This window comes from Leptodactylus fuscus, chromosome 3 (assembly GCF_031893055.1).
Source record: "Leptodactylus fuscus isolate aLepFus1 chromosome 3, aLepFus1.hap2, whole genome shotgun sequence".
In the NCBI taxonomy this organism is placed as follows: Eukaryota; Metazoa; Chordata; class Amphibia; order Anura; family Leptodactylidae; genus Leptodactylus; species Leptodactylus fuscus.
In genome coordinates, this window is record NC_134267.1 from 242157661 (window position 1) to 242172357 (window position 14697).

The 14697-nt window shown below is 45.4% G+C and overlaps 1 protein-coding gene across 2 annotated transcripts; it reads right to left on the bottom strand.

Annotated features, from left to right (window-relative positions):
• Window positions 1–565: 565 nt before the first annotated feature.
• Window positions 566–14697, bottom strand: LOC142198369 (sterile alpha motif domain-containing protein 12-like). 2 transcript variants are annotated; one of them, XM_075269367.1, is made up of 5 exons: window positions 14203–14697; window positions 3963–4035; window positions 1697–1844; window positions 1429–1613; window positions 566–939 (listed from the first exon to the last, which is right to left on the bottom strand). In XM_075269367.1, exons 2-4 carry the CDS (start codon window positions 3978–3980, stop codon window positions 1453–1455), a joined length of 327 nt encoding a protein of 108 aa, XP_075125468.1. In that variant the 5' UTR covers window positions 3981–4035; window positions 14203–14697; the 3' UTR covers window positions 566–939; window positions 1429–1452. The 2 variants fall into 2 exon arrangements, with proteins under 2 accessions (XP_075125468.1, XP_075125469.1); XM_075269368.1 differs by lacking the exon at window positions 14203–14697 and having other exon boundaries at window positions 3963–4049.

The following is a 14697-nucleotide window of genomic DNA, read 5'->3' on the forward strand; positions in this document are numbered from 1 at the left end:
TGACTTACAACTAAGGATGTGAAGAGAATGAACATTATGATTTATGGGGAAAGAATTTCTGGAGCCTTGAATGTTTTTGGCCGGGAAAGGGTTAAAGGTTATGTCTTGGGATCTATATCTGGCAGGTATGTCTTGCACTTCCAGTCCAGTGTGAACACCTTCAAGTTCTCCGATTACTTTAGGACATGTCGTTGTTTCATTTCTAGTTTCCAACAGCTTGTCCATACAGAATATGAGCTATAAGGCGAGGGCTACGTGGTGACTGTGGCTGCAACTACCGTCTCATGTCCAAAGATCGTAATGTTTGTTGATCTGTAGCCCTGGCCTAAGTGGAGTCTTGTTGTAGCTGGTTCTTCGTTGTGGTGGTGTAACATAGTATTGAATAAAAGCTGGTGGAAAGAGGCATCTCTTGGTAGGCCAATCCCACTAGGTCTAGGACTACAAAGGTCATGTAACAGAGTAACATCCAGTATTCACAGCATAGGTGATACACTTGAGAACAATCCTGTATATGGCACGGCATGGTCTTCCAAGGCGATACACCAGGGAACTGTCCAGTACCTGGGATATCATAGACCTCCTAGGTGGTACATTGGAGAACAGTCCAGCACCTGCTACAGTATTGACCTCATAGGTTATATATCGGAGAACAGTCTAGCACTTGAGACATCAAGGTCCTCCTAGGTGGTAGATTGGAGAACAGCCCAACACCTGGCAGAGCATGGTCCTCTTACGTTATACATTGGAGACCAGTCCATCATCCTGCACAGCATGAATGACCCTTACGCGTTTCCCAGTTTGGTGCCAGCTCCTATGAAATCTACATGGACTATATAATACTGATACCAGGTAGCACACGGCTCCATGACTTTTCTACAGACAAGTCCCTCGGACATTGCTCTCCATGCCGGCAGCTCCTCAGATAGTCACAGCTCCATTCTGAAAAAAAAGCAGCACATGATGAAATCTCATTCAGCAAGAACGAAGAGCCGTCATCCTAACTTGTCACTAAAATCTTCAAAATTCTGTCTTACTGCACCTGCCATATCTAACCTTCCTGAATAGGGTTGAGCGATCAGGATCGGAAAAGATCAGACTCCAATCGGCGATCAAGTAACTTCCACGATCGCAATCAGAATTCCAATCCTGATCTTTTTCGGTGGGATCGAGGTCTCACATTAGTTCCCACAATGTTTGGCTACTGACCAATAGGGTTGAGCAATCGGGATTGGAAAAGATCAGATCCTGATCTTCGATCGAGTAAATTTCACGATTGGGATCGGCTGGAAAATGATCGAAAATCGGATTTTAAAAACAATCCTGAAATCTCAAGATTGACTCAACAATTCCTGAACCATCTCCCTCTACGTCCAACACTACTAGCTACCTGTACCCCATGTCCCAGATCGCTCATTCCCGCATCCTCACCCTCGGATAGCGTAATGGTCAGCTTCATTTTTGCTCAGCTGTACACTCCGCGATGAGCAGCAGTTGTTGGACTTCCTGCTGTAGCTTCAGCTCTAAAACCTCTACAAGAATTGACTGGCGTAAATTCTCTTGGTCAATTCCCATCCTCTGCAGTAAACTGTCCGTCAACCTCAGCAGGGCCCGCCCTGTAAGGAAAAACCAGAGTGAATCACGGAATAATACAGGACTGGGTGATGATCATGTAGACTCGAGGATTGCGATCCCACACCTGAGATGTGGTGGGAGTAGGCTGCTTGTACCAGGCCGGCCGTGTTCTGTAAGGGTCCATACTGCAGCCAGGAGCAGACGTCTTGTACTGACCAGTCACTCACTGGTTTCTCCCAGATCTCCTCATCTGACTCCTGTGACATAAAGTTCTGTAAGAGAAGAGAATGGCACATGTGGTCATCGGTGATAACTGCTGACAGGGGCCCCCATGTGCAGGGTTCCCACCATTTATATCTTCCACTCTGAATGTATCAACCCCTTTAAGTGACTAACCTTTATGAGGACCATTAGTATAAATCCCCTTCCCTTACGTCCTACCAGCAGCACAATACGGGGTATTTCTGTCCGTGTGGTGGTAGGACAACTGGAATTTTTAATTGTCATAATATATTGCAGGACAACACTCCTATAAGAGGGCAAAACAGACAACACCCCTATGAGGACAAAAGAGACATCCCCTTGTGTTGTTTTGTCCTGTGAGGTGAGGCGGGACAGGTGGACGGAGGCTTCTTTGTCCTCCATTTTTTTCCTAAAAGGATTTTGAGCGTTAACTGCTTACTTTTTAGTAATTTTCTCCTCATTAGCTGTTCAATGCTCTTCCTTGGGAGTTTTTTTTTACTCCCAAGGCTTCCTTTTGTCTCCCTGCTGCACTCTATATCTGGACGTAGTAAGGTGTCTCCCTAGGAGATCTGCTTCCTAGATCCCCATATTGTGCTGCTGCTAGGACGTAAGAGAACTGTTGATTATGATTTTAATTGGTTTTCCCTTAGTCCTAACAGCAGCACAAGCCCCCCCCCCCCACGTCTCTTTTGCACTCTTACAGAGGTGTTGTCCTGCAATTAATTTTGCTAATTAAAAATTCTTCCTGTCCTACCAGCCCATAGGGGCATAAATACCCCATATTGTGCTGCTGTTAGGACGACAGGGAAGACAGATTAACATCATAATCAACGATTCACTACACTTGTACTGTCCTTGGCATCAGATTAACCAACGATGATTCTGCCATGGCTAATCCATTGAGAACGCGCAGTGTGTGGCCCAAACCTATAACCCGTAATCTTAAGCACATACTAGATATAGCTGTATGGCTGTCACAATCACACTGAATATAGGTAGATGCTCACCATTACCTTACTTATAACAATTGGACTCTCACCATCATCCTGAGTACAACAGCCATGAATTAATGACCCTCAGCACTCCAAGGTTATTTTGGACCTTCATCCTCATCCCGGGTATAACAGCCAGCCTCTCACCTTCATCCTGGGTATAACAGCCAGACTCTCACCCTCATCCCGGGTATAACAGCCGGACTCTCACCCTCATCCCGGGTATAACAGCCGGACTCTCACCTTCATCCCGGGTATAACAGCCAGACTCTCACCCTCATCCCGGGTATAACAGCCGGACTCTCACCCTCATCCCGGGTATAACAGCCAGACTCTCACTTTCATCCCGGGTATAACAGCCACACTCTCACCCTCATCCCGGGTATAACAGCCACACTCTCACCCTCATCCCGGGTATAACAGCCACACTCTCACCCTCATCCCGGGTATAACAGCCACACTCTCACCCTCATCCCGGGTATAACAGCCAGACTCTCACCTTCATCCCAGATGTAACAGCCAGACTCTCACCCTCATCCCGGGTATAACAGCCAGACTCTCACCCTCATCCCGGGTATAACAGCCGGACTCTCACCTTCATCCCGGGTATAACAGCTGGACTCTCACCCTCATCCTGGGTATAACAGCCACACTCTCACCCTCATCCCGGGTATAACAGCCAGACTCTCACCTTCATCCCAGATGTAACAGCCAGACTCTCACCCTCATCCCGGGTATAACAGCCAGACTCTCACCCTCATCCCGGGTATAACAGCCAGACTCTCACCCTCATCCCGGGTATAACAGCCAGACTCTCACCTTCATCCCGGATATAACAGCCAGACTCTCACCCTCCTCCTGGGTATAACAGCCAGACTCTCACCGTCATCCCGGGTATAACAGCCAGACTTTCATCCTCATCCCGGGTATAACAGCCAGACTCTCACCCTCATCCTGGGTATAACAGCCAGACTCTCACCTTCATCCCAGGTATAACAGCCAGACTCTCACCCTCCTCTCTAGTATAACAGCCAGACTCTCACCCTCATCCCGGGTATAACAGCCAGACTCTCATTCCCAACATGTAATAGAGTGCACGATACGTGGACCATTGGAAGGATAGCTGGGGAGCACCTAAGGAGGAGACATTGTTACCTTGTTGAGCGCAGCCATATTGAGTCTGGGGGCACCACGTGTCCAATCAGCTGATCTGACTTCCCAACTACACCTGCAAATGACAAGTCATTCAATACATTTCAGGCTCAGTTCACTCCTTGTTCAATAACTGCAGAGCAACTGTGTAATACAGCGGAGACCTTGCTTGTAGGGAAGGGGTTAAAAGTAATCCACGTCATGGTCACATTGTGTATCAAGCACACTGACAATCATTACAGGTAATATTACAATCTTCATGTTGGGTGACTAAAGTTGTGTGGCTGGAGCCGTGTAGGATTAGGGAGGGAAATCCAGAGAGTGGGGGCGGCCCAGGAGAATTCCAGACTGATGGGAGAAGTGGAGGGGTCGACAGCTGTGAAAGTAAAATACCATAAAGTAATGCTCATATCCATCGGATGCCAATGACGGAGGTGCCAACGCCCCCGGGCCACTACATACCGGCAGTATCTTATATCAGGATTTGTCGTAAAATGAGAAGTAGAATCTTCAGAGAAGGAATAATGGAGAGATCTGCACGCTCCGGAGCCTCCGCTGCTCGGGAACATTCGTCCAGTCAACCTTTGTGTTATTTCTATTTTATCATAGGCTAGACATACACTCACTGACAAAAAAACATCCGCCCCAGAATCGGCCATTGCCTTAGTGAGTCTCCCCAGTGTGATGATGATCTATAGAAGGGATGACATTATTACAGCCAAAGGAGACGATTATTGGGGAACACTGGACAATAAGGCGCAGGCTCTAGGATAACATCATACCTGAACCCCCACACTAATCCCAATATAGTACCTGCACCCCTGCACTAATCCCAATATAATACCAGAACCCCCACACTAATTGCAATATAATATGTGCACCCCCACTAATCCCAATATAATACCTGCACCCCCCCCCACTGATCCCAATATAATACCTGCACCCCCACACTAATCCCAATATAATACCAGAACCCCCGCACTAATCGCGATATAATTCATGCACCCCACTAATCCCAATATAATACCAGAACCCCCACACTGATCCCAATATAATACCTGCACCCCCACATTAATCCCAATATAATACCTGCACCCCCACACTGATCCCAATATAATACCAGAACCCCCGCACTAATCGTGATATAATTCATGCACCCCCACTAATCCCAATATAATACCAGAACCCCCACACTGATCCCAATATAATACCTGCACCCCCACACTGATCCCAATATAATACCTGCACCCCCACACCAATCCCAATATAATATGTCCACTCCCGCGCTAATCCAATATAGGACCTGCAGTAATCGCGATATACCTGCACTAATCCTAATATAATACATGCACCCCCACACTAATCCCAATACAATATGTGCACCCCCATGCTAATCCAATATGAAACCTGCACCTCCACACTAATTCCAATATAATATGTGCACCCCCGCACTAATCCCAATATAGTACCTGCACCCCCGCACTAATCGCAATATAATATCTGCACCCCCAAACTAATCCCAATATAATCAGACGCCCCGCACTAATCGCGATATAATTCATGCACCCCCACTAATCTCAATATAATACCAGAACCCCCACACTGATCCCAATATAATACCTGCACCCCCATACTAATCCCAGTATAACATGTGCACCCCCGTGCTAATCCAATATAGGACCTGCACTAATCGCGATATACCTGCACTAAACCTAATATAATATGTGCACCCCCACACTAATCCAATATGAAACATGCACCTCCACACTAATTCCAATACAATACCTGCATCCCCACGCTAATCTTGATATAATACCTGCACTAATCGCTATATAATATGTGCACCCCCACTAATCCCAATATAATGTGCACCCCCATACTAATCTAATATAATACCTGCACCCCCACACTTAACACGCTCATCTTTATCCTTTTTTTTTTTTTTTCTTTTTTGGTAGAGTTGGAAGGGACCTCAAGGGCCATCGGGTCCAACCCCCTGCGAGAGCAGGTTTTCCTAAATCATCCCAGCTATATGTTTATCCAGATTCCGCTTGAAGATTTCCATTGATGGAGCGCCCACCACCTCCCGTGGCAGCCTATTCCACTCTCTCACTCCCCTCACTGTCAGAAAGTTTTTCCTAATGTCTAATCTGTATCTCTTTCCCTTTCGTTTCATCCCATTGCTTCTTGTACTTCCTTGTGCTAATGAGAATAGGGGAGATCCCTCTGCACTGTGACTACCTTTCAGATATTTGTAGACTGCTATTAAATCTCCCCTCAGCCTTCTCTTCTGCAAACTAAACAGTCCCAGTTCTTTTAGCCGCTCCTCATAGGACATGGTTTGCAGACCTTCCACCATTTTGGTTGCTCTTCTCTGGACTTGCTCCAATATATCGATGTCTTTCTTGAATTGAGGCGCCCAGAACTGTACACAGTATTCCAGGTGTGGCCTGACCAGGGAAGAGTACAGCGGAATAATGACCTCTCTTCATCTAGATTCAATGCTTGTCTTAATACATCCCAGAATTTTATTAGCCTTTTTTTGCAGCAGCACCGCACTGTTGGCTCATGTTGAATTTGTGATCTACTATTATGCCCAAGTCCTTTTCCCCTATGCTATCACTTAGTTCTATTCCTCCCATACTATATATGTTTTTTACATTTCTGTTACCCAGATGTAGAACTTTGCATTTGTCCCTGTTAAATCCCATTTTGTTGGCCTCAGCCCATTGTTCCAGTGTGTCTAAGTCCTTTTGAATACACTCTCTCTCCTCTCTAGTGTTGGCTATTCCTCCTATCTTCGTATCATCTGCAAATTTTATGAGTTCCCCAATAATTCCATCGTCCAGATCATTTATAAAGATATTAAAAAGTACTGGGCCCAGAACAGAGCCCTGCGGCACCCCGCTTTTGACTTTCTTCCAGTTGGATGTGTAGCCATTTAGTATTACTCGTTGTGCCCGATCATTAAGCCAGTTGTGAATCCACCTAACTGATTTTTTGTCAAAGCCATACTTAATCATTTTTTCAATAAGAAGGTTATGTGATACTTTATCAAATGCCTTACTGAAGTCAAGATATACTATGTCCACGGCATTCCCTTGGTCCAACCATTCAGTGATTTTGTTGTAGAAGGAAATCAGGTTAGTCTGACAAGATTTATTGGTCATAAAGCCGTGCTGGCTCTGGTTAATTAATGCCTTCCCATCCAGGTACCGAAGTAAATGTTCCTTGACAATTTGCTCAAAGATTTTTCCTGCTATCGAGGTCAGACTTACCGGCCTGTAATTTCCTGGATCGTCCCTTTTCCCCTTTTTGTAGATGGGGACAACATTTGCCCTTTTCCAATCTAAAGGGACCACTCCTGTTTCCCATGACTTACTGAAGATTATAGCAAGGGGTTCTGTTATTTCCTCTGCTATCTCTTTCAGGACTCTAGGGTGTAAATCATCTGGTCCTGGGGACTTGGTTTCCTGTAACTTGGCTAAGTGCTCTCTTACCAGACCTTTGCTTATAGTCAGCTTGGAGTTCTCCTTCCCCTCATCTCCATCACCATTAATGTCGATATTTCCATTAGTTTCTTGGGAGAAGACGGATACAAAATATGAATTTAGTAGCTCCACCTGCTGTTCCACCATGTTAACTGTTTCTCCTTTGTCATTCTTCAGGACTCCAATGGTCTCCTTCACTTTTCTTTTGCTTTTAACATATCCCCAAAATCCTTTTACCTTACTCTTTGCCTCTTTTGCAAGCTTCAATTCGTGTTCAGCCTTAGCTCCTTTGATGCTTGTCTTGCAGAGTCTGCAGACTGCTGTGTACTCTTCCTTAGGTATAGTTCCCATCTTCCACTTTTTGTATGTTTCCTTTTTCCTTTTCAGCAGGTTATGTAATTTTTTGGTCATCCATCCTGATATTTTTAGGCGCTTCCCATTTTTCTTCCTTCTAGGTATTGTTAGTTCCTGTGCTTTAATGATTTCCCTACGGAAGATTTCCCACCCTTCATGTGCATTTTTGTGCTTAAGAATTTTGCACCATGGAATTCTGCTAACCCTTGCCTTCAGGCTCTTGAAGTCTGCCCTGCTAAAGTCGAGCCTTGAAGTCTGTGTCTTCTCAGGTCTTCTTCTTCTTACAACCCCAAACTCAAGTATAGCATGATCGCTGAATCCCAGTGTCCCTGCTACCCGTAGTCCCTTAACCATGTGCTCTTTGTTGGTTAGGACTAGGTCCAAAATGGATGTTCCTCTCGTGTTTTCTTCTACTAGCTGGGCAATGAAGTTGTCTGCTAGAGAGGATAAAAATTTGATGGAGCCTTTACTCTTGGCTGTATGGGTTTCCCAATGAATGTCAGGGTAATTGAAGTCTCCCATGATCACTATTTCATGTTTCTTTGAGAGCGTGGTCATTTGCTGTGAAAAAATCTCATCCATGTCTTCTGTCTGTCCTGGTGGTCTGTAATAAACGCCTACTATGATGTCCTTATCATTGTTTTTCCCTTGAATTACTACCCAAATAATTTCCAGTAGATTATCATTCTGTAAAACTGTAAATTTCTGTGGAGATGTGTTCTTTTTTAACATACAATGCAACTCCACCCCCTCTTTTATTAGTTCTATTTTTTTTGAATAAGTTGTATCCTTCCATCTGTATGTTCCAATCGTGCATGTCGTTCCACCAGGTTTCTGTGATGCCGATGACGTAATAGTTTTCCTTGTGTATCATCAGCTCTAGTTCTCCTTGTTTGTTTCCCATACTTTGTGCGTTTGTGTAAAAACATTTCAGATTGTGCTCTGTTGTATCCTTTTTCGAAATTTCCTTCTGAGTATCCTGTCTTGGGTCCTCTTTACCACATCTAGTAACCTTGTTTAGTATGTCTTTTAGCTGCATGTTCTTGTCTTTCTTTTTTCTTCCCATCCCCTCTTCTTCTAGTTTAAAGCCCTTCTGATGAGTGTGGCAAGTCTTCTGGCAAATATGTTTTTCCCAGATTTTGTGAGATGTATCCCGTCTCTAGCAAGAAGTCCATCGTAGAGGTAATTCACGCCATGGTCCAAAAATCCAAATCCTTGCTCTCGGCACCACCGTCGAAGCCAGGTGTTTACCTCTAGTATTCTATTCCATCTCCTGATGCCGTGACCATCAACTGGGAGGATTGATGAGAATACTACCTGCGCATCCAGTTCCTTCACTGTCTTCCCCAAATTTTCAAAGTCTTTATAGATAGTTGGTAAATCATTTTTTGCCGTGTCGTTTGTACCCACATGTATCAGTAGGAATGGGTAGTCGTCCTTGGAGCTGAGGAGGCTTGGTATCCTATCGGCCACATCCTTGATTTTTGCTCCTGGGAGGCAGCATACTTCTCGTGCGGTTAAGTCTGGCCTGCAGACAGCTGCCTCTGTGCCTCTTAGCAGTGAGTCACCCATAACCACTACTCTTCTTTTCTTCCTTGCAACACCATTTCTTGTTGCTCCTGATTGTCTCTGGGTGACTTTTGTTTCTTCTTTTGCTGATAGGTTATTTTTGTCATTTTCATCCGCCTGCATGAGAGTTTCATATCCTAGTATACTATATACTGGGTTTAATACCTTCTTACTTATCTTAGTACAATTTCCGCTTCACACCTTAGAGTCCATGATCACACGATTATACTTAATAGTCGGCAAAGTTTCAGCCACATGCATGCAAAACGTCATCACAGTATAGCACCTGCATCCCCGCCAACATACCAGCACCCTACAGGCCTAATTCACACATCCATGATTCCTATCTGTATTTGAGGGGGTCTCCTAGCCATGGTCCATGAAGAATGGACAGCTCATGGACGGTGGATTCTACAGACAAACTGACTGCCATAGTTGTGTTTGGTTGGAAACATGGACAATAGTAAGGTCGTTTTGTCTACAGAATGACAGTACGGAAGTCTGAATATACATATAGAAATCAGGAAAACACTGAAGGCATGCAGACAAAAATCAATGACAAGTGAATAAGCTCTAACCCCAGCATAACACCCTCACACTCCAGTACAGGTAGTCCTCGGGTTACGACATTTCTTGGTTCCGTCTAGAGACGAGCTAAAAAGTAAAGTTCCTTCGACAAAAAGCTGCCAGCAGTCCCGAATAGCAAGGACGAGCGTCAAATCAACGCTGGTTCTGCATCAGGCTCGTCCTTGCTAGTCAGGAGAGCTGGCAGCTTGCTGTTACGAGGGAGCTTATTTTCTCATAGGAATGCATTGACTAGCGTTGATTGGCCAGTATACAGTATTTGGCCAATCAATGCTGGTTCTGCCGGAGGCTTGTCTGTGAGGAGGCGGAGTCTAAGATCGGACCACAGCAGTCTCCATTGTGGTCCGATCTTAGACTCCGCCTCCTGGCCAGCGTTGATTGGCCGAATGCTGTACACTGGCCAGTCAATGCTAGCCAATGCATTTCTATGAGAAAAAGTAAGTTCCCGCATAAATGCAAGCTGTCAGCTCTCCCTGTACAGTACGTGATTTAGTGTGCAGCAGGGAAGACTACTGTACTGTACATGGTACAGTCTTCCTACAGTGTTCCGCTGCACACTAATCAGTTCCTACGCGGCGTCCTATGCTATGTTTCTGACTTACGTCGAAATTTGGTTTACGCCGCCGCATAGGAACGGATCAACGTCGTAAGTCAAGGACTACCTGTATACCACACATATCCTTCACGGTGTTTTTGTGGTCTCCCATTGATTCCAGTGGGTTTTGGAGCCTTAGATAGGACCTTCAGTAGTCTCACACTCACCCCAGAATAACATCAGCAGATTCTCTCCAGTACATAACCAGCAACTTCTCTCCACTATAAGACCTGCACCCTCACCTCTGTATACCTCTACCAGACTCACACTCACTCCAGTATACTACTAGCTCCTTTACTGCAGTATAAGACCTGCACCCTCCCCCCAGAATAACAGCTGCAGCTTCTCTCCACTATAAGACCTGCACCCTCACGCATGTATGCCCTCAGCAGCTTCACATTCACGCCAGTATACCACTCGCGCCCTTACCCCAATAGGACTTCCACTCTCACCCCTGTATACCCTCACACTCACCCCAGTACAACACCTGTTGCTGTGTTTGCAGTTGTTGGTGAATGATTGATTCCACAGGGTCAGGGTACAGGTCAGTGGACATAATGTTCCTAGGCCTATAAATCCTTTTCCTGTCATTTTACCTCCGGTCTCCTCACCTCTGGGTGTCAGAGTCTACAGATTATTGTAGCTACTGTAGATTCCTTCTGCCCCTCCTCTTGCAGCTGCCTGGTATGCGTCTGCTTACTATCATGTGTATATTAGAGTGTGACTATCTCAGAGGTATCTGCTCCTGGACCCTCCCCGCTAACTCACAAGCCTTCTGGAATGCTCACGTTTTTACAAGGACGGAGCTCCGACTTCATCCTATAGGAGGGACGATCTAGATTTAACATTCTTAGCAAATGTAATCATCACTAGTGTAAAATGAAGACAAAGTAAATGAACCCAGGAACATTCTCATCTGACCTTCTAAACCTCCTCCACTTTAGCATCTTGACAACATCGGGTGGGTAGTCAGACTTCACCTTACCATCTTGTATCAACCACCAACCTGTCAATTAATAGTGAAACCCACTAACCAATTGCACCAGAGATGCCGTGACCTGCAGCTTTGACTAAAACCTCATTCAGATTAATAGAATTTTTCTCAGGTGACCTTCTGAACAACACAAATAACTGTAGGCCCCGAGGGAGGCCCCAGTCACCAACAAATGGCTTGACTGCTAAAGTTATCACTCTCATCCACAATGCCGCACCTCCATACATTTCCTCCCTCATCTCTGTCTACCGCCCAACCCGTGTTCTCCGCTCACTCAATGACCTAACACTTAAATCCTCTATTATCAGAACCTCCCCCGCTCGTATACAAGACTTCTCCCGAGCTGCACCACTTCTCTGGAATGCTCTACCCCGGACAATCAGATTAACTCCCAATTTCTACAGTTTCAAACGCAAACTAAAGACACATCTTATCAGACCGGCCGATCACAATTTCTAACGTAAACCCTTCCGTACTATAATTAGAATCCCCAAAATCTAACCCTCCTCTGTCCCCGCTCCCACACTACCCCACATGATATGATGCCATCTCAGGCTAACTTTATAGGTCCAAGCTCCATCCACATGTTACAGGACACGACTGGTGACGGCTCATAAAGTCTTATGTTTGTGTAATGACAGTCACCTCTATTACAGAAGTGTCTGACCCCTGTATAAGCAATGCCGCCCCTGCTACCTCTTGTGTCACCCCCTCTACCTCATAGATTGTAAGCTCTTGTGAGCAGGGCCCGCAGTCCCATTGTGTGAAACGACTTTCTTTGTAATCTATCTTTCTGTCTGTATTTGAACCCTACAAATTGTACAGTGCTGCAGAATATGTTGGCGCTATATAAATAAAATTTATTATTAATTTATTATTATTAACTTACTGATGGACGGCAACACCTAGTCCACCTCCCCATTAGCGGCCTGACAGCGGTCAGCGGGGAATCAGACCTACTGACAATGTGACAGAAGCAGAGTGGCGCAGTGAAAGTGTGCTGGGCCCAGAACCCGGAGATCAACGGGTCAAAGTCATTCTCTGCTAAGAGCTTAGCATTCGTTTCTGGTCCGAAGTTGATGACTGTTTTCTGCTTGAGGATTGAATTGCCTTCATTACCTCTTGGCTTCTTTTTTATGGTCCCTCATTGAACTCATCGATCTTCTTTCCATTTCAAGAGACTCTGTTGTCAGTACAGTCGCTATTGAACTATAAGCAGTCAGATAGCCGGTAACATTTGTTTTTCTGTTTCCCGTTCGGTGCCTCTGCTGCTGAGATATTAGGGTTTTCCTGATGTGTAAATGAGTTGTTTGTGGCAATGATAGTTGCACTGCCTGGGAGAGAGGAGCAGCACCGTTGCGAGCTTTGTGGCAAGAGTGAGACATTTAAAGTGAATTCTACATTGAATAAGCAACTGGAAAAGTGATTGGTAAAGGGTACAGACATTGGTGTAGTGACTGGCACAGGGCAGAGGCAGTGTCGGACTAGTCCGCCAAGAGTACTAGGAGATCCTCCAGACTCAACAAGGGACCGCCAGAAGACACTCAAATTTGATGGGTAATAGAGTCTATTTCCTGGGGGATGTTGGAGAGAAGGCCCCTAGAATAATTGTATCTGGTGGGCCCAAGGAACCTCATTCCAACATTGCATAGAGGCATCGCTGTAGTGGCTGGGAAAGGGTATAGGATTTAGTGCAAGGACTGACAAAGGTGGTAAAGGTATTGGTGTAGTGTCCAGAACAGGGCGGATGTAGAGGATGGGCAAAAAAAGAGAGTTTGGAGAAGAGAAGATCCATTAGTAATGAGTTATACAATTATCACTGTATCCGAGGCAGTCATACTGCCCAGAGCTGACCATGGAATGTGCTGACCGCAAGGTCACTCAATAAAGACACAGACTGGGAGATGACATCAGAGGGCACAGATGGTAAAGAAGACCTCAGAAGTAACACATGGTAACGGGGACCTCAGGACTCACAGATGATGAAGAGGACAATATCAGAAGTCACACATGATAAAGAAGACCTCAGAAGTAACACATGATAAAGAGGACCTCAGGACTCACAGATGATGAAGAGGACAATATCAGAAGTAACAGATGGTGAAGGGGACCTCAGGACTCACAGATGATGAAGAGGACAATATCAGAAGTCACACATGATAAAGAAGACCTCAGAAGTAACACATGATAAAGAGGACCTCAGGACTCACAGACAGTAAAGAGGACGACATCAGAAGTCACAGATGACTGCAGAAGTTCTTCTCCTTATAATTACACATATAAACTGCCCCCAGTCCTCGAGGCTGTTATATACCTCTTACAACGAATCCTCATTTCTCTCCGCGTGGTGCAGCTCTACACACACTTACAGAGACCATGAATGACTCTATTCATCTTATACAATAGAATAGTTTAACCTGAACAGCCAGTGAAGCAAAATACCAAAGTGGTCCTTAATCCGGGGGCCCCAATTCCTGCTTTGTGTATAATATTTGTATAGGACACCATTGACCATGTGTGATGATCAGTGTAGCATTTCTTAGTGCCTCATTTATATTGTAGCATTTCCACAATTCTCGAGGCTGTACATTCTTACGTGTGGGTCTGCGGCGCTCACCCTGATATTTACCGCACCCTACCAACATAGGTGCTTACCTTATACCAGTAGGATTTCCTTCTCTTCGTCTTCTGTACTGTTCGGTAAGTTGAGAATCATCTCTGACCTCATTTCCCCGACACCATGAATGAGAGGTCTCCAGCTATGAAGCCCGAGGATACTTGAAAAAAAAGCAAGGTCATACTGATGGTCTAAACCTTTGTGTATGACACCCTTGGCCCTCTGTATGGTTACTAGGTCTTATTTCACTGATCTTCTGTCCAGTTGTCATACACTGTACATAGAGCTTTGTCTCTGTGTATCACGCCTCCAGCTTACTGTCCAGCCAGTGTGTCCTCATGAAGGTTTACCCCCTGTCACCTCACCATGTCCTCAGATACTGTTCCTGGTGTATCCTCACCTGACTCTAGGATTGCTATGTCCTGGCCCTGTTCTGCAGACAGACCTGTCCCTGGCATTGAGTCTCAGCTTTGCTCTGCTACCACACCTTTCTGCTTCCTTAACCCTGTGTGCACCCCGCCCCTCTCGCTATC

Bases quoted from the DNA above. Each gene is read 5' to 3' on its own strand.
- LOC142198369 (XM_075269367.1), bottom strand. The intron at 1,614-1,696 runs GTGTGGGATCGC...TTTTCCTTACAG, and splicing joins CTACTCCCACCACATCTCAG to GGCGGGCCCTGCTGAGGTTG.